At 34.8% G+C, this 27125-nt stretch overlaps 1 protein-coding gene across 1 annotated transcript in view; it reads left to right on the forward strand.

Annotated features, from left to right (window-relative positions):
• Window positions 1-26882, forward strand: part of COL13A1 (collagen type XIII alpha 1 chain) — a 148104-nt gene extending 121222 nt beyond the window's left edge. Inside the window, exons 34-40 of the mRNA XM_053692015.1 lie at window positions 5345-5380; window positions 9304-9357; window positions 9449-9502; window positions 10778-10813; window positions 18422-18499; window positions 24910-24948; window positions 26536-26882. Of these exons, the coding sequence (XP_053547990.1) occupies window positions 5345-5380; window positions 9304-9357; window positions 9449-9502; window positions 10778-10813; window positions 18422-18499; window positions 24910-24948; window positions 26536-26538 (300 nt within the window). The 3' untranslated portion in view covers window positions 26539-26882. The remainder of the gene's footprint in view (window positions 1-5344; window positions 5381-9303; window positions 9358-9448; window positions 9503-10777; window positions 10814-18421; window positions 18500-24909; window positions 24949-26535) is intronic.
• Window positions 26883-27125: the final 243 nt, after the last annotated feature.

Here is a 27125-nt window from a genome sequence, read left to right on the forward strand (position 1 = left end):
AGATGTTCTGTATTATTTCTGCCATATTGGGAATAATCTGTCCTTAGCAGAACTGACAGGAAGCAGCCGACACTACGTTCCTAACACCAGATTTAGCCGTTTACAATAAGGGATTGTGGCACGCTTGTAATAAAAGCTGCCAGTAGTGTACAGTTGTTTCTTACACAAATGCATTTTTCATATCAAATGTATGTGCAATGTAAGTGCCTGTGGCAATAAATTGGGACTAATTTGGCATTATTAGCAGTTACCAAGAACTGTAAAATCTAACTTTAAGGTCTCCAAGCTTGTTTCTCGAAATGAGAGCAGTAATCACATTGTCAACACGTATGCAAGTGCGCAACACAGCTAAGCACAAATGTGAAACGCGTTGCTATGTTTTAATTTTTACTCAAAAAGCATTGTTTATTATTCAGTATTCAAAGGCATTGCATGGGGACTTGTTTACAAGTTACTAAGTTGAACATAGATATCTATATATTATTAATGTATGCATATTATGTGTGCGTGTGTGTGGAATAGAATATGTATAGTGACAGACAGACAGACAGACAGACAGACAGATAGATAGATAGATAGATAGATAGATAGATATGTTTGTGTTTTTGTCAAATGAGCAACAAACATGCATTTCACAAATCTCATATGACTGTAATAAAATGTTATGCTATATTAGTTAATAATGATGATGATTTGTTATATAAGGAAATGAATTAACCTTTACATAAAGCAATAACCATTTGCTTAGTGTGCTGCTTCTTTGTGCCTGTTGCATTGCAGTGAATATTTGTTCAGCCACAACAAATACTAATGCTGCATTGTGTAGTGTAATGATAGGTCTAACACTTACAACACCAAAGTCACAGTACAGTTTTCATAGAGGGAGTTGATGTCCCTTTGTCACAATAAATCTGCTTGTTTTTGAGTTGTTAACTGTCAGTATTTATCCAGACACCTTATACATAATCCTGTTCTGTAGATCCTGAGAGCTGGCATACAACAGACTCTACCCATTTGTTTCCTATAAATGTTACTTTGCACATTAGACCTTGTTTATAGCGACATGGGATCTGCTGGCGCTCTACAAATAACGGATAATAAAATAATAATAATAATCATAACATGAAGTCAATGACTTGCAGTGAAGATGTGACACAAATCAAGAGGGTGAACTACTGAAAAACAATTTTTTCAACAGTAAATAATGAACCTATATTGGAATTAGAGCTATTAAAGGGACGTGCAACATAACATTTTGTTTTTATGATTCAGACAGAGCATTACATTTTAATGACTTTCCAGGTCACTTCTAGTATCACATTTTCTTCATTCTCCTAGTATCCTTTGTTAAAGGAGCAGCAGTGCCCTACAGGGAGCTAGCTGAACACACCCGGTGAGCCAATGATAAGAGGCATATGTGTAGCCACCAATCTGCAGCTAGCTTCCAGGATGCGCCTGCTCCTGAACTTACATTAGGTATACTTTTCAACAAAGGATAACAAAATAATTAATCAAATTAGATAATAGAAGTAAACTGGAAAGTGGTTTAAAGTTGTTCTCTATCTGACACATACATGATTTTATTTAATTCTAGTGTCCCATATGTGACAGCGTCTTTATTTCACTTTGTTTATGTGCATAGTAATGGCACAGTATCTTATTGTATCAATTAGAAATAATCACCTGGTTACCATTGTTACCATTAAAATGGCAGTTAATATTGTTTTCCACATCTACAAAATCCAGCAATAATTCAAAGCAGTTTTCTAAAATCCCAATAATTCTCTGATGCAGCCGGTGTTTGATAGAATTCAGAAAGTGTTGTAATGTCTGGATTTCCTGCTTCCATTCCAAAAAGCAAAGTAAAGACCCATGAATATGTTAAAGGGACACTGAACTCAAATTTTTTCTTTTGTGATTCAGATACAGCATGCATTTTTAAGCAACTTTCTAATTTACTCCTATTATCAAATTTTCTTCATTCTCTTGGTATGTTTATTTGAAAAGCAAGAATGTAAGTTTAGATGCCGGCCCATTTTTGGTGAACCATCTGGGTTGTCCTTACTGATTGGACAGCACCAATAAACAAGTGCTGTCCATGGTACTGAAGCAAACATTTGCTGGCTCCTTAGCTGAGATGCCTTCTTTTTCAAATAAAGATAGCAAGAGAACGAATTAAAATTGATAATAGAAGTAAATTAGAAAGTTGCTTAAAATTGCATGCTCTGTCAGACAGCAGGAGCGAGCTGCACTTAGTGCTATGGCGCGGTCGGGCCGGGTTGTGACTATACAGCTGGCCCGATGCGCTGTTTGAAAAAAACAGACCCGCTCAGAAGATCACAGAGAGCGGGTCTGTAAAACAGCAGGGGTTTTTTTTAAATTCAAAGGGGAAATTTTGTTTTAAAACGTTTGCGCTAATATAATGTTATATAATTCTGCACTATGTGCAGAATTATATAACATTATTTTTAAGGTTTACTGTCCCTTTAAGTGTTTTGTTTCTGTTACACCAACTGATTCATTACATTGTGTAGATAGGATCATCTTTTTAATTAACTACAATAAAAACGTGATTTACCACCTTAACATTATTAGAAAAACATTGTCATGTATTTTCTAAATGTTGTCATCGGTAGAACAATACTGTATGGTTAAAGGGACACTAAACCCATTTTTTTCCTTTCATGATTTAGATAGAGCAGCAATTTTAAGCAAGTTTCTAGTTTATTCCTATTTTTAGGTCTGTAAAGCTTAGGAGACGGCCCATTTTTGGTTCAGAACCTGGGTTTTGCTTGATTATTGGTTTACTAAATGTAGCCACCAATAAGCAAGTGCTATCCAGGGGGGCTGAACCTTAAATGGGCTGGTTCCTACGCTTACAATCCTGCTTTTCAAATAAAGATAGCAAGTGAACAAAGAAAAATTGATAATAGGAATAAATTAGAAAGTTGCTTAAAACTGCTACTGTATCTGAATCATGAAAGAAAAAATGTGGGTTTAGTGTCCCTTTTAATCTCGTAAAAATACATATTATACAGCTGTGGTGTAGCAGCCAAAAGTTCAATGATATATGTTATTTTGGGTTAGAGTGTCCTTAATCTATGTGCAAACTAAAGAAAACAATCGGTTTCTGTACCTATTAAACCCAGATGTTCTTCCGTGACACTATAAAGCAGTGACAGATAACCTTGGCACAACAGAGGTTTTGAAACTACATTTCCCATGATGCTTAGGGACTCTGCAGTCTAGTTGAGCATCATGGGAAATGTAGTTCCTAGACATCAGGAGTGCCAAGTTTAGCTATCACTGCTATACAGTACTGTATACTGTATATATATATTTTTGCTAACAGTTACATTATATGTAAAAACATTATCGCTGATGTTAGTATTACATTTCAGTGTGTAACTCTAATGATGCGTGATATTTATGTTGTAGATCATATGGAGTATTTAAAATAAAACCTGATTTCTGTTAACCTTTTAGCTGCAAGAGAAAGTCCCGATGCAGCCCTTTCTTGCAGCCAAGTGGTTACTGTCTCTATTTCCTGACCTACATAATTCAGTTTTGTTTTTGTTTTTAAATGGACATAAAGCTGTAGTAATAAAGTGTGTTAATGCATTTAAGAAGTTTCTTTTTGGACAATTGCTCACCAATTCCTATGAGTTTAATCTATGCAAAGAGGTTAAATACATAGTTAAAATTAGCTCTGGGCTGGCAATGGTCAATAAACCAATTAAGGGTATCCTATTATGTATCAGCCAATCAGCAGCTGTAGTCGGCTTAGTATCAGAAGTTTGTTGATGACCTTGAACTTGACTTTAAAGGGACATTGCACTAAAAAAAACATTTTAGCACTACAGACACTGGAAGCACATAGTTAAAGTGTTACTTAGGAGTCACAAAAATATGGCAAATAAGCCAATCAACAGTGGCCATAACGAACCAATGTGTGGCTGTGTTCTGCTCAGAACTGCAATGTCTATGACTCTGAGCAGGACTTTAATTATGTGTTTAATCCCTTTGCATAGACTGTTGTTTAGTGTCAGAGACACTGGCATGGTGTATAATGATCTGAGTAAGTATTTATCTTCTGCATAAAGAGCTAAATACTCAGACTGAATGAGTTAGAAATGAACTTGTATCTGGACTTTATGTAGGAAAAATGACATGGGTCAGAAAAGAGGGGGGGGGGGTGTTACATTAGTTGTAAGAACTGACTTGTTGAATAGAACAGCAGTGCAATTAAAGGGTAATATAAAGTACTGTAAAGGGATATACACATTTGCAGCTTTTCCAGTTCACGCTATATCAGCTTACACATCTCATGTTGCTGTCGAGAGGTTTACACCTGAGTGCAATGTATCAGTTTCAAGCTGTTTAAAACTTTATATTTGTGAAATCAGTGGGCAATTGACAGATACTGGAGGTGTTAAGCAGAGGGAAGAAACTCCAGAGTATTTGTTATATTGTATTGCTATGGTAAAAATAAGAAATTAACAACAGTTAGGATAAATTTGTAATACAAAACAAGAATTATGTGCTAGATCTCATTAACTCATCAATCATTTATATCATTCTCTAATAAGCTCTCAGATTATAAATATCACACAGAAAATTAGTGTGACCAAACAATTACCTATTTAATTAATAGCCGTTTTAAAATGTCTGTGTCCATTTATTGTAAACTTAAATAGACAGTATGCAGCATTTTTTATCCATAAATAAAGTTCACTTTGAAAACTTGTCAGAATTATTGTCCAGAAAAATTGCAAACAATATTTTGGCACCTCACTGGTTACTTCTCCGGCCTCCCCTTGCTGTGAGGATTTACTGCTGAGAATGCAGGCAATACAGCCAATCAGAGGCCGTACTGCAGTCTCCAAAGAGTTTTTCAGCTCTTCCCTGCATTACTGTGTAGACAAGATAGTTCACTCATGTTCAGAAGTGCTAATAGGCTGACTGTGCACTATAGGAGAGCGTTATGGGTTCTGATAGTCTGTACCACCTAGTTTATGGTAAGGGGCATCCTGGTAGCAGCAACCAGAGTTTGCAATGACTATGGAATATGTAAAAGTTTTCAAAGCAAATTTTTCATATGGATTAAAAATATGTGTGGTGTTTACTGTCCTTTTAAACTGATTGTAAACAAAGTGTCATTGTATCAATGTATCATAACATCCATTGGCATCGTTCACCCTTAATGTTCTCATTGTTGTCATTGTTACATTTGGGGATTTTGTCTACTTATATAGTCACTCACATTTTCCCTCCCTCATTGTCCTCCCCTTCCTTGCACTCTCCTCCCCTTTCGTGTGTATTCACGTTCTGCCCTGCTGTCCAGGGCGCTTCAGGTTTAGACGGCAGAACTGGCCCACCGGTGAGTTTCATTGCACTAACCTACCTTGCTCCTATGGCCTTGTCATGTCCACTCTACCTTATCCTCTTCTGTATCAGATGGCTGCCCCAGCCTACATTCAACACCAATATGTAAACCAGATCACCCACAATTCACAACACTTGTCATTCCATTTTTGTCTTAATTGTCGTCAGAAGTTCATGCTATTTTATTGCAAGCAGCTGGACTAAACCATGTGCCAGTAACTGTCTTTAGGTTTCTGATTAGATAATTATTTGTGATGCAGGTTAATCAAATTCAAAGTGCCTTATGGTAGGTCAGGATTTTACTGTCTACTTTGATACGTAAAGGGATATAATTGTTTATATATAAGGATATTAGCCGTTAGTCACTGAATTCCAAAAGATTTGCATGAAAATGCATTTTACATTCATGTAACACTGCCATTTGGTTTGCAAAGATGTATTGCAGTCCACTCTTCAAAAGCCTCTTTAACATTGTGTAGCATGTTGCAGGGGTAGTGTTCAGAATCCTGCAGGGTCCACTTCAATTTCTTTGAGGACACTGGAAAAAGCACCATTTAAATGTTAAATTACAAGAAAATCAGGCAAAATATATAATGAAATTACATTACACATTTTTAATACTGTAATCTAGTTTGATATCCCTTTTATTAAATTAAAGGGCTAGCTGTTTACAAAATTCACATTGTCAGGAAATTGGGATGTTCTGTACTACAGTCAGGACAAGAAATAAGCCTGTAGTAAAATACATTTATTTTCATAGACACCCATAGTATATAAAGTTCAGTCTGTTTTATTGTGCATTAAAGAGGTTCTAGAAAAAAACTGATTTTTGTACAAAAACTAAATATTGAATTTTAGAACTCTAGAATTTTGAAAAAACAGAAACAGATTAGTTAGATTATGTTGCTCTATGCCAGCAATAAACCTTATATTACCTATTTACATATGATCAATGTATTCTGTGAGCATTGAAAACTATAGAATGTATTAGTTTTATTTCCCATAATTGTAAAACCCCAGCTTACTGTTTGAATGAACTTTGCAATAAATGTTCATTAAAGGGACATTTTTCTTTTGTGATTCAGATAGTGCTTACAATTATTAAACACCGCTTTCCAATTCACTTGTATTGTCTTCATTCTCTTGGTATCCTTTGTTGAAGGAGCAGCATTGCACTACAAGGAGCTAGCTGAACACATCCTGTGAGCCAATAGCAAGAGGAATATAAGAGCAACCGCTAACCAGCAGTTAGCTTCCAGTAGGGCATTGGTGCACCTGAGCCTATGTATTTCATCAAAATATACCAAGAGAAGGAAGCAAATTAGACAATAGAATTCAAATGGAAAATTGTTTAAAATTGTGTTCACTGTCTGAATCATGAAAGGAAAAATATTGGGTTTTGTGTCTCTTTAAAAAAGAAAAGTCTGCTTAAAGGGACAGTCTACACTAAAATTGTTATTGTTTAAAAAGATAGATAATGCCTTTACTACCCATTCCCTGGCTGTGCACAACCAACATTGTTATATTAATATACTTTATAGCATTTAAACCTCTACATTTCCACTACATACAGTGTCTTAATCACATGCTTTTTTATTTGCTTTCCACAACAGGAGACTGCTAGTTCATGTGGGCCAAATAGATAACATTGTGCTCACACCCGGGGAGTTGTGCGCAACACAGCACTAATTGGCTAAAATGCAAGTTAATAAATAATTTGTAAAAAGTCATGTGATCAGGGGGCTGTCAGAAGATGCTTAGATACAAGGTAGTCACAGAGGTAAAAAGTGCATTAATATAACAGTGTTGGTTATGCAAAACTGGGTAATAGGTAATAAAGGGATTATCTATCTTTAAACCAATTAAAATTCTATTGTAGTCTGACCCTTTAAGCCTTTTTCCCCTGTGAAATGTGCACCATTTAGTTACTTGATCATGAAGCATATGGGCTGTACAGCACCAATATTAGTATTTCCCTTTGAATGTCCCTTTAAATTTACAACTGTAGTTGCCTGGTACAGAGCTAAAACAATTTTATATTATTAGCTTCTGAGAAGAGACTGAATAAACTATAGATTAGAAATATCTCACCTGTACTATACTGACGCTATTAAATATTACACTGCTGCAAGATTTTAGCAAGATATTTGTGTCCTAAATATCCAGGGTGTCTGTTTTTTATGAGGCAGAAAATGTTTATTTAAATGTTTCCTGAGGACACAAAGTTTAGTTTCTGAGCAAATAAACCCAATATTTTCATTAATGTGTGTGTTTAAAAACAAAACTTCCTTTTAATAAAAGTATTTTGCCCTCAAATCATTAGATATCATGAGAAATAGTAAAATGATCTGACCGATTCTCTATTGTTATGATATTTAATAGTACCTGCTGTCAACAGTAAAATTAGTTTCAACACAATAAGTGCACTTACACAAAATCTTTTATATTCTTTAAAAAAAGTATTGACAGATTTGCCTATAGTAAGACAACAGAAATTATATATAAGTATACACCATTTAAAGCAGATCTGTTCAGTGGTTTATTCAGCAGTTTAATCTATAAAAATGCTTTAGTGGACATAACTTAAACCGCTTTGAAATGCACCTAATATTCAGGGTTTTGTAGGAATAGCTGATCCATGTTAAAATATCTATATCTATTTCTATTCATGAGTTATAAGGTTATAATGAAAACTTCAACTAAAGTAAAAGGGAAACTGAACCCAGATTTTTTTCTTTCATGATTCAGATAGAGCATACAATTTTAAACAACTTTCTAATTTTCTCCTATTATCATATTTTCTTTGTTCTCTTGGTATCTTTATTTTAAAAAGCAGGAATGTAAGCGTACGAGCCGCCCCATCTTTGGTTCAGCACCTGGGTAGCGCTTGCTGATTGGTAGCTAAATGTAGCCACAAATCAGCAAGCACTATCCAGGGTGCTGAACCAAAAATGGGGTGGCTCCTATGCTTACATTCCAGCTTTTTCAAATAAAGATACCAAGAGAACAAAAAAAAAGTGATAAAAGCAGTAAATTAGAAAGTTGCATAAAATTGCTGCTCTTCTATCTGAATCATGAAAGAAAATAAATTGGGTTCAGTATCCCTTTAAAATATAGTGTCAGCACTATGTATCCTTAATGATAGTAACTAGCTTTTTATTTCAACACAATTCACAATTATGTACAAATTCCATTTATTCAACAGATAAGGAAACAACATTAAACTTATATAAAATTAAAAAAAAATCACTCCACAATAAACATATTTAACAGTGACACCATTACAAATGCTAAATATTATCTTAGCGTGACCATGCGGGGGAATCGTGCCAAGGACATGCTTAGCCCGTGCTATACAATACTATACATATCCCTTTATTATGTTCTTAGAGTGAGGAGAATCATTTAAACAAAACAAACACATGATTCTGTGCCATGTTGTATCTACGTCTATCAGTGCATCTATTTCTGCAGCATGCGTCTCTACAACCTGCATGCTAAGCTACTCTCTTGAAATGATGCAAGTCAAACTACTTTCCTTGAATTGATGCAAGTTTCTATTTTTTAATCAGTTTTTAATTTGTAATGGTGACAATGCAACTAAACCAATATTTCCTCATTTAAGTTCTCTTTTCAGCTTTGAGCAGACAGCAGGATAGTGTGATGCTCATTAGCGGAGTAGTGTTGGCTAACAATAAATGAGTGAATGTTACACTTTAAGTCTTTATGATCTGAGTGAATCTAAATTTAGACTAAACTGTTTATGCTCGGAGCGGAAAACCATAACTTGCAAAAGATAACCAGACTGCCTGCATTACTGGACTCTACTCTTTCTTGCTTGTTTCTTGGTTTTTAGGATTCTATCACAAACCTTTTATGTAACAATAAAATATATTTTCTTTTTCTATAATAAATTAGGGGACCCCAGGACCAACTGGTGTTCCAGGGCCAGCAGGACCAAAAGGGGAAAGGGTGAGTCTAGCCACTGCTCTCCGCAGCTTTCATGACACTGGGCACTGTTGGAAGAATTTGGTTATAATGTATTTTTCTTTTTGCATTTCAGGGTAATAAAGGAGAACCGGGAGTTGCAGGACCAATTGGACAAACAGGTCTCCCAGTACGTGTCTCTGTGTTTGTACCAAACCAAGGGCTGTAGCTGTTGATTTCATTAAATGCAGTAGAATTGAATCATTAAAAATGCACAAAAAAAGATAATGCATTAAAGGGACACTCAAGTCAAAATGAAACTTTCATGATTCAGATAAAGCAGCAATTTTAAACAACTTTCAATTTACTTCCATCAACAAAATGTGCAGTCTTTTTATATTTACACTTTTTGAGTCACCAGCTCCTACTGAGCATGTGCAATAATTCACATTATATACATATATGCATTTGTGATTGGCTAATGGCTGTCACATGATACAGGAGGAGTGAAAATAGACATAACTTTGAAATTTGTCAGAAAAAAAAAAACTACTAATTTTAAGTTCAGGGGCCGATTTAACAATGTCTGGCGGACAGCGTATCATGTCCGCCAGACATCCCTGAATGCCGACAGCATTGTGCAATGCCGCCCCCTGCAGATTCGCGGCCAGATTGGCCGCTAGCAGGGGGTTTCAATTAACCAGATCGATGTCCGCAGTCTCAGAGGCAGCGGACCAGTTAGACCGCTGATTCATAACTGCTGTTTCTGTCAAGGAAACGGGGGCAACAAGGGCCATTCGGCCCTTGATAAATCGTCCCCTATGTGCTATCACATTGTCTTTTTATCTTGTGTTTATTGATTATGCAAATCTACTGCATTTACTGGTCCTTTAAATTGCTGACGCCCTGTATCAAGTGACAGCCATCAGCCAATCACAGACATATACACTGTGACATATTGCACATGCTCATAAGACATATGAACAATTTGATAATGGAAGACAATTGGAAATGTCTCTTAAAACTGCTGTTCTATCTGAATCATGAAAGTTTAATTTTGAATTAAATGTCCCTTTAAGGTCCTGCTGCCACCATGGCAGTGAGCGAATCCCCTTCCAGACACACTAAACTTTCTTTTAAAATTTACAATGTTAGGATTAATATAAAACTTTTATGATTCAAGTACATTGTACAATTTAAACCAATAACAATTTCATTATATTATCAAATTTGCTTCATTCTCTTGGGATCATATAGGAGCAGTGATTGTAATAACATAATCTTAAATATTATCACAAGCTCTGCTGCTGTAAAATGTGAAACACATACACGCCCCTAAGCTACCCTGAGTTCTATAAATGGTCTGCTCTATAGAAAATCATAAACATTTAATCTGGTTATTTATATATAATAAGATAATATTTGAGTATAGCTGGGTATATTTATTATTGTGTATATTTTATAGGGTTTGCACGGACCACCTGGTGATAAAGGAGGCCGGGTAAGAATTTGCTGCATTTTGATTAATTTGTTACTAACCCTTACATGAAAAGGTGGGATGATTAATTAAATTACTACTCCAATGTATTATGAATCGGCCAAAAACAATAAATTATGTAAATGAATATGAAGTGAAAATTACTCCCAAAAAAACAACTAAAAAATAACTTATTTTATTTAGAATTTAGAATCATACATTAAATTAAGTATTTTAACTTATTGGAATACCAGCATTAATGCAACAGAAATGTCATATTTTGTTCTGTATAGCAAATGCATGGTTTAAATCTTGCAAAACTATAATATGAAGTTTAGTAAATGTCATTGCTATGTTAAGATATTTTTAACCTTTTGGCTGGCAAAGAATACTGAAGCCCATTTTGACCAAGGGATTAATCATCTTAATCATCACTGTTCAGGTGTTGATTTGTTGTATATAGTTGAACAGTTTTTGGCAGTTTTGGTCTAGTTTTCATCAAGTTGGTAAAGTTTGGAAACTGGTGGTGACATAAAAAATCTCCATACACTTTAATGGAGATAAATGTTTATATCACCAGTTACCACAATTTACAACCTCAATGGAAAGTAGGCCTATGACTTTGCATGCTTGTGTGATTTACTGGGCATGTGATGTGTGTATTATGTTTAGGTTATATTGTAACCTTCAGCTTTTAATCATTCCACCTTTCAAATACTTCATTATAATATGTTGTGTTGCATTCGTTTAGAAAAGTAGCAAGTTCTGGGGAATTAAGACATATTTATTTTTATTTTTTGCACTTAACATGATAATGGTTTAGTTCCTACCATAAGCAGTCAGAGAAACATTATAGTGTTTAAAGGGGAGTGAAATCCAACATTTCTCTTTCATGATTCAGATAGAGCATGCAGTTTTAAACAACTTTATAATATACTTCTATTCTTAAATTTGCTTCATTCTCTTGATATCCTTTGTTAAAGGATCTGCAATGCACTACTGGGAGCTAGCTGAACACTGGTGGCTGCACCACAAATCAGCAGCTATCTTACACTACTGATTTGCTGATTCTGAGCCTACCTAGGCATGCTTTTCAACAAAGGATCCAAAGCAAATATAACAAATAAGAAAATAGAAGTAATTTGGAAATTTGCTTAAAATTGCATACTCTAACTGAATCCTAAAAGAAAAATGTTGGGTTTTATGTCCCTTTAATATGCAGGGGCTATTTCTACAGTATATGTGTTTAAAAATGTAAATCCTTACCTTTATTTAACTCTGAGATTAGCACCTTTTACATCATCCTGCTGCTGATTTCAGATCATACAGAGCTAAAAGTTCCTTAAAATCCTATAGTGCGTATATGGAACACCAGCATATTTTGCACAATAATTGTCCCTTTAATGTTTTTATGTGACCCTGAGTGCATCAGCCAAACAAGGCCACAGTAATTAATAGCAACTTAACTGGGCATTAAATAATGTATATGAAAGAACAGTACACAATATAAACATGCTAAATATATATTTCCTTAGTATGTGAACATCCAGTTAAAAAAAAAAAAAATGAAACAAATATTGAATACCAGATTTTAGATGCAACAATGAAAATTTTGCTTTTTTTTTTAAAAAAAGTTAACCCCTTGTCTGCCAGAGGTCCACTCCAGCAGCCAATGGGTTAAGGTCACATAAAAAAGAAATGTGCAATACAAACTAGACTTGGCTTCCTGAGGGGGTGGTGTGCGGTTACAGAGAAGGACACCAACTGAAACTGTGCCCGCGACTTGCTTGTGCAATAAACTGTTGCTCTGCCTTCATGTATATTTTGTGTGTGGTCTTTTGCTTTTCCAGGTCCATCTTTGTCCCCTTTATCCTTAACTTAACAATTGCCTTTTTCCTGGGTTTTTCCTCCCTGTTCCTATTTGGCCCATTCCAGATTTTTCCTGGGTTTTCCGTTCTTTGTACCTGTTTTTTTCCTTCCTTGCTTTCACCTCCTCCTAGCCATTTTCTTTGCAAACCTATTATTTATTTTGTCTAAATTTAATTTCCTGTATTTTCTAACCATTCCCTAAATCACATTTATTAGATTTCAACGTTTAAAAATAAAAGAATTCTAATTAAATAAAAAATAATAAAATTAGAAAATATATTTGTAGAAATGCAGCAACTTAAAAAAAAAAAGAAAAAAAAGTTGTGCCACTATATTTGTAGAGAGCAATGAAATCACTCTGCTTAACTTATATTTGTTTACACACCACTCTTATAGTGTACACTATCATGCAATATCAAAAATCACAACTTATACCTGGATAGATGTGTTTGACAGTATGTGACTTTACAGTATTGCAGTGTATGTGCATGTGTGTATATGTGTATACATGTTTGTATATGTGTGTGTGTCTATATGTATACATGTTTGTATATTTGTGTGTGTGTGTCTATGTGTATACATGTTTGTATATGTGTGTGTGTGTCTATATGTATACATGTTTGTATATTTGTGTGTGTGTGTCTATGTGTATACATGTTTGTATATGTGTGTGTGTCTATGTGTATACATGTTTGTATATGTGTGTGTGTCTATACGTATACATGTTTGTATATGTGTGTGTCTATGTGTATACATGTTTGTATATGTGTGTGTGTGTATGTGTATACTTGTTTGTATATGTGTGTGTGTCTATATGTATACATGTTTGTATATGTGTGTGTGTCTATGTGTATACTTGTTTGTATATGTGTGTGTGTCTATGTGTATACATGTTTGTATATGTGTGTGTGTCTATGTGTATACATGTTTGTATATGTGTGTGTGTCTATATGTATACATGTTTGTATATGTGTGTGTGTGTCTATGTGTATACATGTTTGTATATGTGTATACTTGTTTGTATATGTGTGTGTGTCTATGTGTATACATGTTTGTATATGTGTGTGTGTGTATGTGTATACTTGTTTGTATATGTGTGTGTGTCTATATGTATACATGTTTGTATATGTGTGTGTGTCTATGTGTATACTTGTTTGTATATGTGTGTGTGTCTATGTGTATACATGTTTGTATATGTGTGTGTGTCTATATGTATACATGTTTGTATATGTGTGTGTGTGTCTATGTGTATACATGTTTGTATATGTGTATACTTGTTTGTATATGTGTGTGTGTCTATGTGTATACATGTTTGTATGTGTGTGTATCCATGTTTGTATGTGTGTATGTCTATATGTATACATGTTTGTATGTGTGTCTATGTGTATACATGTTTGTATATGTGCGTGTGTGTGCCTATATGTATACATGTTTGTATGTGTGTGTATACATGTTTGTGTATGTGCATTACACACTGTCCCGTGAAGTATATGTGTATACATTGTGCAGTACAGGTTTTCTGACTTTTTGTATGGATTGTGCCAGGTAACGTATGTGATCTGTGAAGAGTGTGCATACTGTACCTAGGGTAGCCACCTGTCCGGGAATGACACTTTGGGCCTGACTCAGCTTCAAACCCAGATACACAAATGGAAACCCAGGCATGCAAATATCTGAGTTTGGTGGGAAACAGTCACAGCCAAAAAGGGGACATTGTTCATTTGCATCATACTGCACATGCTTACAGCTATTTATCTCTTGCATATATGTGTCTTTGTGTGGGATTGTGTCTGTGTGTGTGTGTCCTTGTGTTTGTTTGTCAGTGTGTGTGATTCTGTGTGTTGAAAGAGTGAGTGTATTTGTGTATGTGTGAGAGAGTGGGTGAGAGTGTGTGTGTGTATCAGAGTGTTAGTGTCTTTGTGTGTGTGAGCATGTTAGTGCATTAGAGTTTTGTGAGAGTGTGTATGTCTTTGTGTTTGTCAGTGTCTTTCTGTGTGTGTGAGTCTGTGTGTGAAAGAGTTAGTGTATTTAGTGAGTGTATTTAGTGAGTGAGAGTGTGTGTATGAGAGTGTTAGTGTCTTTGTGTGTGTGAGAGAGAGAGTGTGTGTGTGTGAGCATGTTAGTGTCTTTGTGTGTGTTTGTGTGTGTGAGAGAGAGAGAGTGTATGTGTGTGACCACGTTAGTGTCTGTGTGTGTGTGAGAGAGAGAGAGTGTATGTGTGTGAGAGAGAGAGTGTGTGTGTGAGCATGTTAGTGTCTTTGTGTGTTTGAGCATGTTAGTGTCTTTGTGTGTGTGTGAGAGAGTGTATGTATGTGTGTGAGAGTGTGTGTGTGTTTGAGCATGTTAGTGTCTTTGTGTGTGTGAGTGTGTGTGTGAGCATGTTAGTGTCTTTGTGTGTGTGTGAGAGAGTGTGTGTGTGTGAGCATGTTAGTGTCTTTGTGTGTGAGAGAGTGTGTGTGTTTGAGCATGTTAGTGTGTTTGTGTGTGTGTTTGTGTGTGAGAGAGTGTATGTGTGTGTGAGAGAGAGAGTGTGTGTGTGAGCATGTTAGTGTCTTTGTGTGTGAGAGAGTGTATGTGTGTGAGAGAGTGTGTGTGTGAGAGAGAGTGTGTGTGTTTGAGCATGTTAGTGTATTTGTGTGTGTGTGAGAGAGAGAGTATATGTGTGTGTGAGAGAGATTGTGTGTGTGTGAGAGAGAGAGAGTGTGTGTGTGTTTGAGCATGTTAGTGTATTTGTGTGTGGGGGGGGGGGGTATATGTGTGTGTGTGTGAGAGAGAGTGTGTGTGTGTGTGTGTGTGTGAGAGTGTGTGTGCGTGTGAGCATGTTAGTGTCTTTGTGTGTATGTGTGAGTGAGAGAGTGTGAATATCTATGTGAGAATCACATTGTAGCCAATCATAAAGCACCCCCTTTGGCATCAAAACCAAGTGCATTATTATTAACATGCTGGACGCCAAAGGGGATGCATTACGATTGGCTACAGCGTGATTCAGCATTTTATATAATGTTATCTACAGTATATGGCAAACATGAACTAGCGCTGTCTAGCTGTTAAAAACTGCCAAACTGCACTAAGATAAGAGGCGGCCTTCAAGGACTTAGAAATTAGCATATGAGCCTACCTAGGTTTAGCTTTTAACAAAGAATACCAAGAGAACAAAGCAAATGCGATGATAGAAGTAAATTGGAAAGTTGTTTAAAATTGCATGCCCTATGTGTATAATGAAAGTTTAATTTTGACTAGACTGTCCCTTTAAAGAAGGAGATATGAGTGAGCTGTAGTGAATTAGCTGCATATAGTTATATTGGGACTCTGGTGTCCCATCCGGTTCTGGATTCTCACTAAAAGTCGGATTTGTTTTTTATGTGTTTCACCAACTCCATGCACACTAAGGCAAAAGAGAATAATGAGATCACTTATTGACTCTAGCACAGTGACTATACAATTATGAAAAGGCTCTAACACAATCTTTAGTAATCACACATAATCATGTCATTGCATTGCTCTCTTTAAATTTATTGGCACAAACCCTTTCATTTCTACCAACGTCTCATCAAAACAACCAGTTGAACAAGGGCTGCTATTTTCTATCTATTGAATAATAATCCAATCCAATTGATCTGTTTATATCAAAATCAATAACCGTATATGATCCTTTGATATTTAAAATATGTATAAATAGTTCTACGTAAAATCATTTTGTAACTAAATAAATGGCCACTTTCTATATGTTTAATAGGCAGTAGGTGTTATTTTTACATTACATATTTAATATATAATATTACATATTGTTTTTGAATCTAATTATTATTTGCAGGGGGAAAGGGGGAAGAAAGGCTCTAGGGGGCCTAAAGGGGATAAGGGAGACCAAGGCGCGCCTGGATTAGATGCACCCTGCCCGTTGGTATGTTTGATTTTTACGATGTACTTTTTAAGGACAAAAGGATGGGAAGAATGACGTAGAATCACACGCAGTTGAATGCTCTAAACTGATATACAATGACACACCTGTGCTAAAGGCATTTCTCAACCCGTAAAAACACCTGTTTATTGTGAGCGGATTTAGAGTGTTGGTGTAAAAGAACAAGAATTTATGATTTTATCAGCCTTGTGTGAGTTCATTGTCGAAGGCTATAACCTCCTATAGGATTGATTCAAATTGCTATAGATATGCACAGACTGCGAGTCGAGATAGGCTAAAAAATGCTGACATTGGTGGTGTTAATTTCATTTGGTCGATAGCCATTAAACTCTTGCTGAAAAATAAAATATCATCCAGCAGTTTACAAAGCTGGTGTTTTTTAATTTTATTTTTTTCATTTAGTGCTCTGCAAGTTTCAGTTGTGAAAGAAAAAAAAAATGATAGTTGGCACTTAGTTTACACTTTCAGCTTGTTATTTGCAATTACTAATAGACTTGAGTATTTGAATTCCTGTAGGCTGTAAAGGGACAGAATACCCTTTACAACTAATATTACAAATTGTGAAACAGATCATGTAAAACACATACAATAATAAGAATTATGTTGCCTCTATTATTTTATATATAAAAGATACTGATAAATATATAACATTACATTCCAAAATATTATGTATTAAAGTAATAAAAAATCATAATTATATGAAAAATATATTTTTTTTTAAAACCAGAAAGAAAAATAAATGAACTAAACATAGGAGTCTTACATAGATTTAAATTAAATAGTTTGGTAACCATTTTTAAATATTTGTATGACCACCGATCCAATCAGCAGCGCTACTTTCACATCTGAGTTGTACGACTAGCGCTGATGATTGGATCAGCAGTGTTTTCTGCTCGGGACCAACAGTGCTCTGCGAGTCATGAGCGGTATTTCTATTGTGTGTTTAGATATTATTTTATGAGGTCTGTGTCAATGTTTCTGAAGACCACATTTCATTTTATTTTAAGCTTCTACACTCAGATGCATTTTGTAGGTCACTGTTGGTGAGATGAATTGGTACAAACTGCTTGGCAGCTTTACAGACATTTATAAAACAAAAACTAATCATTTTCAATGATGTCACACAGGCTTCATTCGTCCTTGTTTTATTGTCACAAATACGCTAAACCAGCTTGGAGAATGAAGTTGATATTGAAGGTACTTTGGTGGTTGGAGGGATGCCTTTAACAAATTGCTTTTGGTCTCATTTATCTTCCGTTCAGATAAAATGAACAGAAATAAATGGGGGGGTTTTCAGGTGGAACCACTGATGATGACTCAAACAGTTTATATAAGATTTCTTGCAGGTTCTGTGGAGCTGGAACCTACAGTTATTCTGATTTTTGCTCAGTGTCTTCCCTTCCTCGAAACTTACAGCATCAGGTGGTATTTTTGTCATTAACTGGGAAAGTTGTGAGACACCTGGCTTGGAATTGGATAAAATAAAAGATAAATTTCACATAAAGTCTTAAAGCAACATTTTCTAAAATGTTTGTGTGTTGCCATGACAACATGACTTCTGAGACATCGAATGAAATCCTCCAAATAAAATAGCAAGGTCCAGGATAAATGAAAATGTTGCAGAATGAAATGTTTTAAAGAGCAAAAGTAAAAAAAGAGGAATCTTTTCTTTAGCACCAATGACAGACAACTGACCTAGAGGTAACTGTTGATGTATGGTTCCTATGTCACATGCAGATTTGCATTTAGAGGTGTCCTGCAGCTTTGCCACTGGTGTAAACTCTCCAGCAAATTGAAGTGTCAATATCTGATGGAATAATAAAAATAGTTGATTTTATAAACAGGGACAACGAGGTTTTAAAGGAGAAAAGGGTGATCCAGGGTCACCAGGGTTGAACGGGCTGGATGCCCTGTGCCCATTGGTATGGCTTAACGTTCCTTTTTCCTGCATGTTTCTATAATATCTGCCCTTTCTGTATGATGCATTTAACAAGCAAGCACCAATAACATCCAATATTCCCTGTTCCTCAACCACACTCATCTCTGCATGTTAACACTATGGAAGCTAAGGGGTTAAACACATACCTTATTAGATTAACCCTTTTCAAACATCTATTGTTCTGAACATCTCTATAAATACTTCACATTACTACCTATCTGGAAAATATAATACAGTCTTAACTAAACCGATAATTGGCAATAGTATAAAGATATTGCTAGGATAATCCACCTATAAGAATAAATAAATACATAGATAAATGTAAATAAAATTAAATATATATGTTAGTGTGTATGCACTAGGGCAGGAGGAGTTATCTTTTAATAGGTAATTATATGACTTTAAAGGGACTGGAAAGTCAAAATTAAACTTACATGTTTCAGATAGAGCAAGGGATTTTAAAACACTTTCAAATTCACTTCTATTTTCAAATGTACTTTGTTCTCTTAGTATTCTTTGTAAAAAAAAATGTACTAATCCAACACTACTGAGAGCTAGCTGCTGATTGGTCACTGCACATATGTGTCCCTTGTTATTGGCTCAGCTAGCTCCCAGTAGTACATTGCTGCGTTTTCCCCAAAGGATACCAAGATTATTAAGCAAATTTGGTAGTAGAAGTAAATTGGAAAGTTATTTACTTTTCTGAAACCTGAAAGAAAGCATCAGTCTATCCAAAATTGAATTGAATGCATTTCAGTTTGAAACAGAAGTATTTTTGCAATGCACATGTAGTACCAAAAATGTTTGCATATCTAGATATGCTCAGTGCACCAGTAATTTAAAAGACATGTCTGTTTAGAGAGCCTGCAATGGCTCATTGGTAAAAAAAATTACTTCCTTTTAAAATTCAAATTCACTAAAAAATCTATCATCGCGCAAATGAAACACACAAAAGCTTTTTTATTTTTTTACCATGAAACAGTTATGTTAAAACTTTTTATTTTGATATTAAAACAACAAGTAAAACATTAAATTAAAACAACATAACTTTTTTTTATTAAATTAATTTAATTTTAATTAACAATATGGAATACATAACTTAAATAAATTTACATTTTTATATTTAACTATATTTTTATTAATAACCTTCCTATAAAATATATCTTAAAAAAAGAATTATGTCCCTTTAAGATTTTGTATCTCAGGATAGAAATTGTAAATAATTTGATGGGCTATAAAAACATCGTTGACTACATCCTTGGAAGTTTATTCAATTATAGTCTTGATCTTTTATTCAATAATGTTTTTACAGTTGAAGCAGTTGAATATAATCACGTTGCTCTACTTTAAAACTGGTGAATGGTTGATTGAATCAGCTTTTAATCTGAAGATATAAAATGGTAATACCTTGAATAAAGTAGGTTCAACAGAAATACTGAGTTTATAACAGAAATAAATATTGACTATCTTCTTCAGACAAGTAACTGTTATTAAATTCCCCTGACATAGAGAATTTGTTCTTGTTTTATATTTAGTATTGAACAAAAATATAGCGAGATAACATGCACAAAATAACACTTTGCATGCCAAATAAATAATGCTATGATTACATTAAAAAGAATATTGTGCACCACTGTGTGTTTATTGTATTGTTTAATCATTTTAAATCTAAATATTATTTTAATTTCTCCCTAAATATTTGCATGATTTTTACTTAAAAATATACATATGTAAATTCCTAGCTCGCACACCTGTGTCCAGCCTTCCTTGTTCCTATTAGTTACTTTAACAAATTCTGCTGTCTACGCATTCCTGTCCTTCCTTCTCCAAAACATAACACTTTTACCCTCTTACAATTTTCAAAGCCAATAGCCTCTCCAATGACAACAGCAATGGAACTTTAAATGCACATTATTTTGCTAAAAATGGCTTCATGCCCTAATGTGTTGGAACATGTCATTTTTGGCATTAATGCCTTACAGAGGTTAATCCCATAGGTAATGTGTCTCTCAGGAGCAGCAAGCAAGTAGGAAACAAATGGTGATTGGTGCCTACGAGCCACAGTTGCTCACGATTGGCTCATGCAAAGTCTACTGCTTGGGAGTTGCAATGCTTGCAGTTCCTGAGTGGGTCTTTATACAACTAGTAAGCTGAAATTAATGAATTCGAGCATGCCATTTCTGCATATTAATGTCCCTTTGTTATAGGCAAGAAGCCTGACAAGCCAATCTTCAGTTATGTATATAATATGTAATGCTGTGTATTTAACTGGAATTTCCTGTGAAAAATAAAAAAAAAGAGCTATTTCTTACCTTATCCAGTTAATTATTCATCAGGGCAGTGTTACCCTCAACTAAATACGGTAATCACATCAACCCGTTTAGGGCTCTAAAATTTACTTTACAAACATCAGTACCCCAGTGCAGACCCACAGTGCTTTTAGATATAATATTTGGAAGGCAAAGCTACATATTGCCCTTATATTTTACCAACACCAATTCACTAAAGAAAAGAGGGATGAGTTGGCTTTAAAATCTACATGGAAAAACATAGACAAATGTAACAGTACAGTTATATGCATAAAATCCGTATTCATTATGGTGGCCAAAGTGATATAAAACAATGCAGGATTCCTCACTTAATCATGTTATAAGACAGGTCAGAGTGAGGAATCTTGAACTGTGAGCACCATTATATAATATAAGCGGTGTGCTAAATGAGGCAGGTTGGTGTGCTTATAACTAGGGTTGCACCGATACTAGTATCAGTATCGGTACTGATACCAAGTATTTGCATGAGTACTTGTACTCATGCAAATGCACCGATACTTAAACCGATACCTCCACTTCCTACCCATACGCTATCTTGTGGCGTTTTTTCAAACTGCATGTTCCCATTTTATTTTAAACTGGAGTAGAGACTAAACTAAAAATTGTTTAGTACTGTTCTGCCAATACAAATTGCTGTTATTTGTATTATCGTAGGAGAGATCACTGTACCTTGTTCAGACAAACCCCTGAAGTACTGGGCAGTTAATAAACAGATTTCCAGCTCTGGCTAAAATGGCCCAAAAATATCTTTCTGCACCTTGCAGTAGTGTGGAAAGTGAAAGACTGTTCAACTTAGAGTCGAACCTCCATACAAATGTCAGATTGATGTTATATAACAGCCCTACAACCCAATTGCATCACCGCTTTAAATGTAATATTTTATTGTAATATTTTTTTATTTATAAACATGTTCAGTGAACTTTGTGGCAAATAAAACTTTTATTATTTCATAATGTCTTTTGAATTACAGTCCTCTATAATTATAAAGAAGGAATCTTAAATAATTAGTCTGTATTGTGCTTGGTAAACTATCACATGACATTAAAAATAAAAGTATCGGTAATTGGTATCGGCGAGTATTTGAAAACAAGTATCGGTACTTGTACTCAGTCATAAAAAAATGGTATCGTGCAACCCTACTTATAACTGGTGCTGCTACACTTGTGCATGCTGATTTGTTGCACTGAGATCGTAGTGTGACCTCTGTAGAATGCACAGACACCTGTGCCTTTATACATAGAATTTTATAATGACCTGGAAGAGGAGGTCAGAGAATTTAATAATAACCAGCAGATGATGTCAGTCAGTCTTGCTCAGTGTTTGGTTCAAAATGTGCCAGCAAGTTGGTGCAACAGAGCTCACCAGGAGGAAGGAAATGCCAGGCCACACCTGGAACTATCTTTTATACACAAGATTCTTATAATCACTGCTGTATATTTATGGTGCAGTTCCCAGGAAACAGCATCTTAGAAGACTTTCTTGTCTGCTGGTTTCCTGCTCTATTACACAGAAACAAACCAGCAGAAAAAGCTCTGTAGAAAGCACACTAACCTAAAGTGTATTTTTATTTATTTATTATATCTGCAAAGAGACGGCCCTTACTATCTAGAGCCACTAAATTAATAAACAACTAAAAAAATGCAGCAAACACCCAAAGAAAAAGAAGAATCCACAAAGCCATTAGTCCTTGCAAAAATACATAAATAGATGAAATAAATAAAAGATTGAATAAATACAATGGCTTCAGAGTATTGCACAACCCACTGCCTTTCTGGTCAGTAACCAGATATGTCTATGTCAGGTGAGTGCAGCACTTAGAAGATTTAAAAAATCCTATTCTAAAGAGAAAAAACAAACTACGCATTTCATACCCTTCATGTAGCTTTTTAAGCCAAAACTGGAGTGCAGAGAATAACATAAGAATGGAAAAGACAGACCAGTGTCAGTTGTATGGGGTGCTGGGGATGATATGTATTTCAGTACCACAAACCTACTTTTTAAGCTAATGCCTTTTGTAAATGCCCTATGTTCTACAAAGAGCTTGGAAAGAGATAATGGACTGATTAGCTGATAAAGGAATAAGAGTAGATATAGGCAACCTAAATAGTAACTATGTGGTCACATTTTTAAATGCCCAAATGTCATGGTCTAAAACCAGCCCTGGTTGAGAGTGAACAAAGCCCAAGGTTCAGTGTTAATTAATGGCCCAGTGACTCCAAGGTCTAAGTGTTACTGGCTTACGTGTTCAGTAAACTGCTTTTAAGCTGAGCAACTGCAATTACCCCATTAAATTCCCATAGAAAATGGGCATTCCTGAAAAAAAATCAGTACAGATAGGTAATACTGCTTCATGCCACTAGAAAAATTGCAATTAAAGCTAAATTAAAGCTAAGGTGTGCACTGAGGATTTTTGACAGGAGATTTCCGTTAAACTAACAGCATTAGGATATTCAGAATTACTGCAGCAACCAGAAAATATCTAGCTATCAAAGAAGTTGTTAGCAAATATATTGTTTAGTTCAATAACTAAATTGTGTTTCTTAGATAGTTATTTAACTAAAGCTGATAATTGACATAATGTTTTAATGTAAGTTGAATTAATACTGGTCAGTTTAGTGAATGATCTGCATTAGTTTAGACCAGAGTATATGATACAAGATGGTGGGAGAAGCCTGAAAGGTTTTGGGTGCAGCTCACAAATCTCCTATTACATCAACTGAGCAATGGTTGTATTGTAACTGCTCGGAGCTTCATTTCCTGTAGCATATCAGCCTAAAACCAGCCATCCTGTGCATGTGGGAAACCGCAAATTCCAAATTGTGAGTTTCAGCCTTCTTCTGCCTTGTGCTGAATGGGGTCATCTACCGTAAATACTACAGCCAGATCCGGTGAACTAACAGAATTTGTGCCAAGTGGTCTCAGTTGGCTATGACAATACCCTCATATCAAATTCCAGACCAGAATTTATATTTGTCAGATAATAACTGCATGATGATTAAAGTACTATTGTGTGTTTATGAACACTGTAAGAAATATTTTTAATACATATATAATAAAGATAAGTTTTTGTCAATCCCATGCTACATATATTTTGCTGACAATTATAAAACAATTCCCATCTAGCCTGTCCTTAGCTCCATCTAAATTGTACAGTTAAAGGGACAGGAAACCCCATAGTTTTCTTCCATGATTTGAATAGAACATTCAATTTTAAACAACTTTCCAATTTACTTCTATTATCAAATTTGCTTAATTATCTTATCCTTTACAAAGGAATAGCATTACACTACTGGCAGCTTGCTGAACACATCTAGTTAGCCAATCACAAGATACAAATGTGAGCAGGCACCAATCAGCAGTTAACTCACACTAGTATAGGATATGTGTGTATTCTTTTTCAACAAGGGATACCAAGAGAACAAAGCACATTTGAAAATAGAAGTGAATTTAAAAGTGTCTTAAAATTACTTGCTCTATCTGAATCATGCAAGTTTAATTTTGACTTTCTTATCCCTTTAATTCAACTCAGGGTAACCTTGAGCATTTCCCAGGCATTCTTGTATTTACAGTATTTGCGCTTACCACATCTACTCGGAGTCTGTTACAGGAATCAACTATCCTTACAGTAAAGAATTGCTTCAGCAAATCCATCTTAAAATTGATAACCCCACTATAATGCTGATATATGAATTCCCTATTTTTACTATTTGTCTCAGATCCAGAATTTAAATGTATATTTCAGAGAATGTTTTAAACCTTATGCACAAACGCATGTTAACATGTCCATAATTTTAACTGGAAAGAAAAACATTTCATTTGTTCAGTGACACAATCTTCACATACAAATGTTTTACATGTAGAGGAATGTTCCTGTGTATGTTGTATTCAGCAGAATCCAATTCATAGCCACATTCACTGCAAAATGGACAAGGAATGTCTATAGTGATTGTTATGACAAAATCTGAAATGTTTGTGATTATAAAAGCATTGCTGTTCGATGTGTAGTTGAATGCATGTGATAGTAACACAAATTGCCAGAGCTTACTATGCCATATTCCCACAGGGAGAAGATGGTTTGCCAATACAGGGATGCTGGAATAAGGTATATTTTCTTTATATTTGATGTCTTATATGACTTTTTTACACTATCTTTGTGGCTTATGTTATGTGTCTTAAAGGGACCTGAAACCTAAATGTTTATTTAAATTTAAAGATTGAGTTAGATCATACAAATTTAAACAACAATCCAATTTACTTTTAGTATCTAGATCACTTTGTTCTATTGGTATCCTTTTTAGAAGGAGCAGCAACACACTACTGAGAGCTAGTAAAACAAATCGGGTTAGCCAATGAGAAGAGGCTTTTATATATATATATATATATATATATATATATATATATATATATATATATATATATATATATGAAGCCACCAATCATCATCTAGCTCCCAGTAATGCATTGTTGCTCGTAAACCTACCTAGGTATTATTTTCAACCAAGGATACCAATACAATTAAGCACATTAGATACTAAAAGTACATTTGAAAGTTGTTTAACATTTCATGCTCTATCAGTAATTTAGTTTTTTGTTAAAATACCTTCTGGTTTAAAAAGTTGTACTTGTTTTTTACGCTACGTTATTCAATGAGATATCTTGAGTTTGTCTGTGCTTTATAAGTACAAATAATTGTCTGGCTAATGCTTGACAGCCATTATAATTTCCTGTAGAAGTTCAGGACTTGCACGATGAGGAGAGCGAGGTAGAAAGCTGTGTCACATTTTATAGAGCGCAGTGCACTGATTTGTTCCTATTTGTCAGAGTTGCATCCCATCCATGTCAGTAGTTTGTCAGACAATTGCATTCATTTAAAAAGCACAGAAAAAGCTGGTATACGAAACATAATGTTCCTATTAACCCCTCAGATGCAAGTGCAGACTGTTTACTCAATTACTTTATTCTCTGCCATCAAAAGGCTTATTCTACCCCATCAGGTTTCATACAAACCTTCTGCACTGTGGTTCAGCATGCTGCCTGGGCTTGTGTATTGCATATGAAAGTGATTGCTCTCTGTCTGCATGTCTGGGTGTAATGATTACATGAAACACATCACAGCAGGTCAACAAAAATTGATATAGCCAATACTTAAGTACCAAAACTTTCACTATAGGTAGGGATACCACCAGCAAAATCAGCTATTTCAAATGTATAAAAAAAAGGTAAATGAGCTATTTGTAAACAACTATCTCCTATAAATGCTACATTTCCATATTATACCTATGTATATAGCCCTGCAGAATCTGTTGGCGCTCTACAAATAACTAATTATGATGATAATAATACATTCCAACAGGTAAAATGAATAATTAGGAACCAAATGAAACATTAGAGTACACAGTCCCTTTAAAGTGTAATGGAATATTTGTAGTAAATCATAGGATTCTAATAATATGCTCAGACAGGAGCGCCGCGGTGTCATTCCCAAGCAGGACACAGATTAGCGGTTATCCATGATTGGCTCACCAGCCATGTCGTTCTCAGAGGGGGCTCCTGAGAACTATGATCCCTCTGCTACAGCGAGAATTTATTACTAAAATGCTTTAAACTGTTTTGTTTTTGTTTGTTTTTTTAACCTCCACGTCCATCTGACAGATACAAAACTAACCAAAGTTTATGTTTTCTTTTGCAGTGATCATTCTAACCTGGAATTGCCCTTTGTGTCTGTACATAAAATATTTATTTTTATACAGTGTTCAGTATAAATACAAATGAGCAAACTTTATACATTTTTGTACATAAATTAATACATAAAGATGCGTTGTCTTCTTTTAATGGGCCATTTTGTTTACTGTTTTTGTCTTTGCTTTTCTAATATTTGTGAAAAAAATGCTGCTGTATTTGCATGATATTTGTGCACAGTTATTATATAACGCTTTTTAAGTTATTGTACTTTGGTGCCAAAAAGTTCATCAGAGAAGAATTTGCCTATTTCCTGAGTATGATGTTTAATTAATAAAATACATTTTTTCCACACTACTTGGCATTTACGGCGAATAATTTAATTGATGTGAATGTGAACAATACAATTTCCAGTATCTCAGAACATCAGGGGGGAGAAAACATTGCAATCCCAAATAAAGGAAATGCTGTAGTCAGAATGTTAAGTCATCCGTATGAATTAGCATCAATAAAACATTCCGAGGTTATTTACTGAAAAATATGTTTTTATTAATTATACATTTAATCTAATATAACAGTATTAGTTGTGCAATGGCGGAA

Source organism: Bombina bombina, chromosome 9, assembly GCF_027579735.1.
Source record: "Bombina bombina isolate aBomBom1 chromosome 9, aBomBom1.pri, whole genome shotgun sequence".
Lineage (NCBI taxonomy): Eukaryota > Metazoa > Chordata > Amphibia > Anura > Bombinatoridae > Bombina > Bombina bombina.